Source organism: Capricornis sumatraensis, chromosome 21 (assembly GCF_032405125.1).
Source record: "Capricornis sumatraensis isolate serow.1 chromosome 21, serow.2, whole genome shotgun sequence".
Taxonomy (NCBI): domain Eukaryota; kingdom Metazoa; phylum Chordata; class Mammalia; order Artiodactyla; family Bovidae; genus Capricornis; species Capricornis sumatraensis.
Genome location: NC_091089.1, coordinates 2,678,293 through 2,680,866, shown reverse-complemented (window position 1 = coordinate 2,680,866; position 2,574 = coordinate 2,678,293). Strand labels below are relative to the sequence as shown.

Genomic DNA, 2,574 nt, shown 5'->3' with positions numbered 1-2,574 from the left:
TTGACAAGGTACAAAGATTGTTGTTCAGTCACTAAGTCATGTTTGATACTTGTGACCCCACAGGTTGCAGCTCGTCAGGCTTCCCTATCCTTCCCTATCTCCTGCAGTTTGCTCAGATTCATGTCCATGGAGTCAGGGATAAGTGAGTCAGAAAGACTCACTCAAAGGTACTCTCTTCTTGACTGATCTTCTACTTCCAACACTGAGTCCACCATTTCACCCTTCTGCCAACCTCTGATTTGGAACTTAGAGTCCCACTAGGAAAATATTTTGGAGCTCACCACTTTTCTGAGAGCTTCTTGCAAACCCTTGTTCCTCAGACTACAGACCAGGGGGTTCACCATGGGGATCACTACAGTGTAGAACACTGTGGCCACTCTGTCAGTGCCCATGCTGTTGCCAGAGTGGGGCTGGCAATAAATGAAAAGGATTGTTCCCTGTAAGACAGTGATGGCAGCAAGGTGGGAGGCACAGGTGGCTTTGCACCTTCCCTCTGCTGAGTGCATCCTCAGGATGGTGATGAGAATAAACAGGTAGGACGTGAGGATGACCACAGTGGTGATAACCTCATTGAATGTGGCCACAATGTTTAGCACCAATTGATTCACAGTAACATCAGAGCAAGCAAGAGACAAGAGAGGGGGAAGATCGCACAAGAAATGGTTGATCACATTTGATCTGTAGGATGGGATCTGAAGAGCTAAACACAAGTGAATCACAGAACATAGAGTACCATTGAGATAGCAACAAGACACCAACTCTACGCAGAGGTTTCGGGACATGGTGACCATGTAGAGCAGTGGGTCACAGATGGCCACAAAGCGGTCATAGGCCATCACTGCCAGCAGAATGACCTCAGTTACCCCAAATGTGCAAAACAGGTAGAATTGCACAGTGCATTCCAGGAAGGAAATGGCTCTGTCTTCATTTAAGATGTTAGCTAGCATCTTCGGCGTGATGGTAGTAGAGTAACAGAAATCCACAAAGGACAAGTGGCTGAGGAAAAAGTACATGGGAGTGTGGAGTCCAGAGCTGACCTGAATGAGAGCAATCATGCCCAGGTTTCCCCAAACTGTGACTCCATAGATGGAAAGAAACAGCAGGAAGAGGAAGACTCTGAGCTCAGGGGCACCTGAGAATCCAAGGAGGATGAAGTCTGTCACAGCAGTGCAGTTTTCCTTGCCCATGTTCCTAATTTACTGGGTATGGAGTAAAATATTAATAGTCATTCTGCATTATATCATCCTTGATACAGCTTTGCCTCCCTTAAAAAAGACATGATAATGCACACTGTCCCATAAAGTTAGTGTAGTGATTTTGTTAATTACACTATACAATTCACTATTCAAATTCACTGCTTTAGATTTATTTGAAGTTCCAAAGAAAGAAAGACAAAGGTAGTCTCTCAGTCGTGACTGAATCTTTGCCACGCCATGGATGGACTTCTCTGTCTATGGGATTCTCCAGGCAAGAATATTGGAGTGGGTTCCCATTCTCTTCTCCAGGGGATTTTCCCCACTCACAGATCTAAGCTGGGTCTCCCGCATTGCAGGCAGACCCTTTACCATCTGAGCCACCAGGAACAACAAAGATGTGAATATGAAATTAACAGAAATGGTTGCTGCTGCATTGCACCATTATTTATGAAAGCAAAACTTAGAAATATGGTGTAAATCTCAAAGAAATAATCCAAGTTATGGTATACATTTCTATGCAGGACTTCCCTGGTGGCTCAGATGGTAGAGAATCTGCCTGCAATGTGGGAGGTCCAGGTTTGATCCCTGAGTTGTGAAGATCCCCTGGAGGAGGGAATTGTCTACCCACTCCAGTGTTTTTGCCTAGAGAATTCTGTGAGCAGAGGAGCCTGGGGGTTACAGTCCATGGAGTTGCTAAGAGTTGTACACAATTGAGTGACTAACATATATATATATATGTTACAGTTTCATATTTATACTATATATCCATCATTTTTCATACATACATAAAAACTATGCAGCTTTTTGAAGAATTGTTAAGGACTTTACCAATGACCATGAAAAGTGGCAAGTGAAAAATGCTAAGCCATATTGCACAGATAAAATATTATATATGTACATAAATTTCATCATATATCCAATCATTACTACATCAGTAAAATGTAACTATTTTCCAACAATTTGTTACAAAGAAAAAGCAATGGAGACTCTTGTTATGGGTTGCATTGGAGAAGGAAGGTGGGATTTTTTTAAGGAAAAGATAAGGCATGTGATACATAGAAAATGCCATATGAGAACATGCTCATTTCCCCTCCTTCTGACCCTTGGTAATTTTAAATGCTTTAGAGGCATGAGTTGCTTTATCCTGGATGAAAGAGGCTCTGGACTAAAACTCAAAATGTCATTTGTAACAGGGATAAGAAACCTGCTATGGAGAGACACCTCTGTTTCTCTCATGTCTGCTTCAGAGGTTGGTCTCATGTTTCTGTTCTTCCGTGAACAGTTCTGGGACTTCACTGGTGGCTCAACAGTAAAGAATCTGCCTGCAATGCAGGAGACGTGAAGACACACGTCCAATCTCTGGGCCAGGAAAATCCCC

At 43.0% G+C, this 2,574-nt stretch overlaps 1 protein-coding gene across 1 annotated transcript; it reads right to left on the bottom strand.

The window, feature by feature from the left end:
• Window positions 1-257: 257 nt before the first annotated feature.
• LOC138097584 (olfactory receptor 5L2-like) lies at window positions 258-1,187 on the bottom strand. The gene has a single exon (XM_068993845.1). The coding sequence runs from the start codon at window positions 1,185-1,187 to the stop codon at window positions 258-260; it is 930 nt and encodes a 309-aa protein (XP_068849946.1).
• Window positions 1,188-2,574: the final 1,387 nt, after the last annotated feature.

Bases quoted from the DNA above. Each gene is read 5' to 3' on its own strand.
- LOC138097584 (XM_068993845.1), bottom strand. From the start codon at position 1,187: ATGGGCAAGGAAAACTGCACTGCTGTGACAGACTTCATCCTCCTTGGA.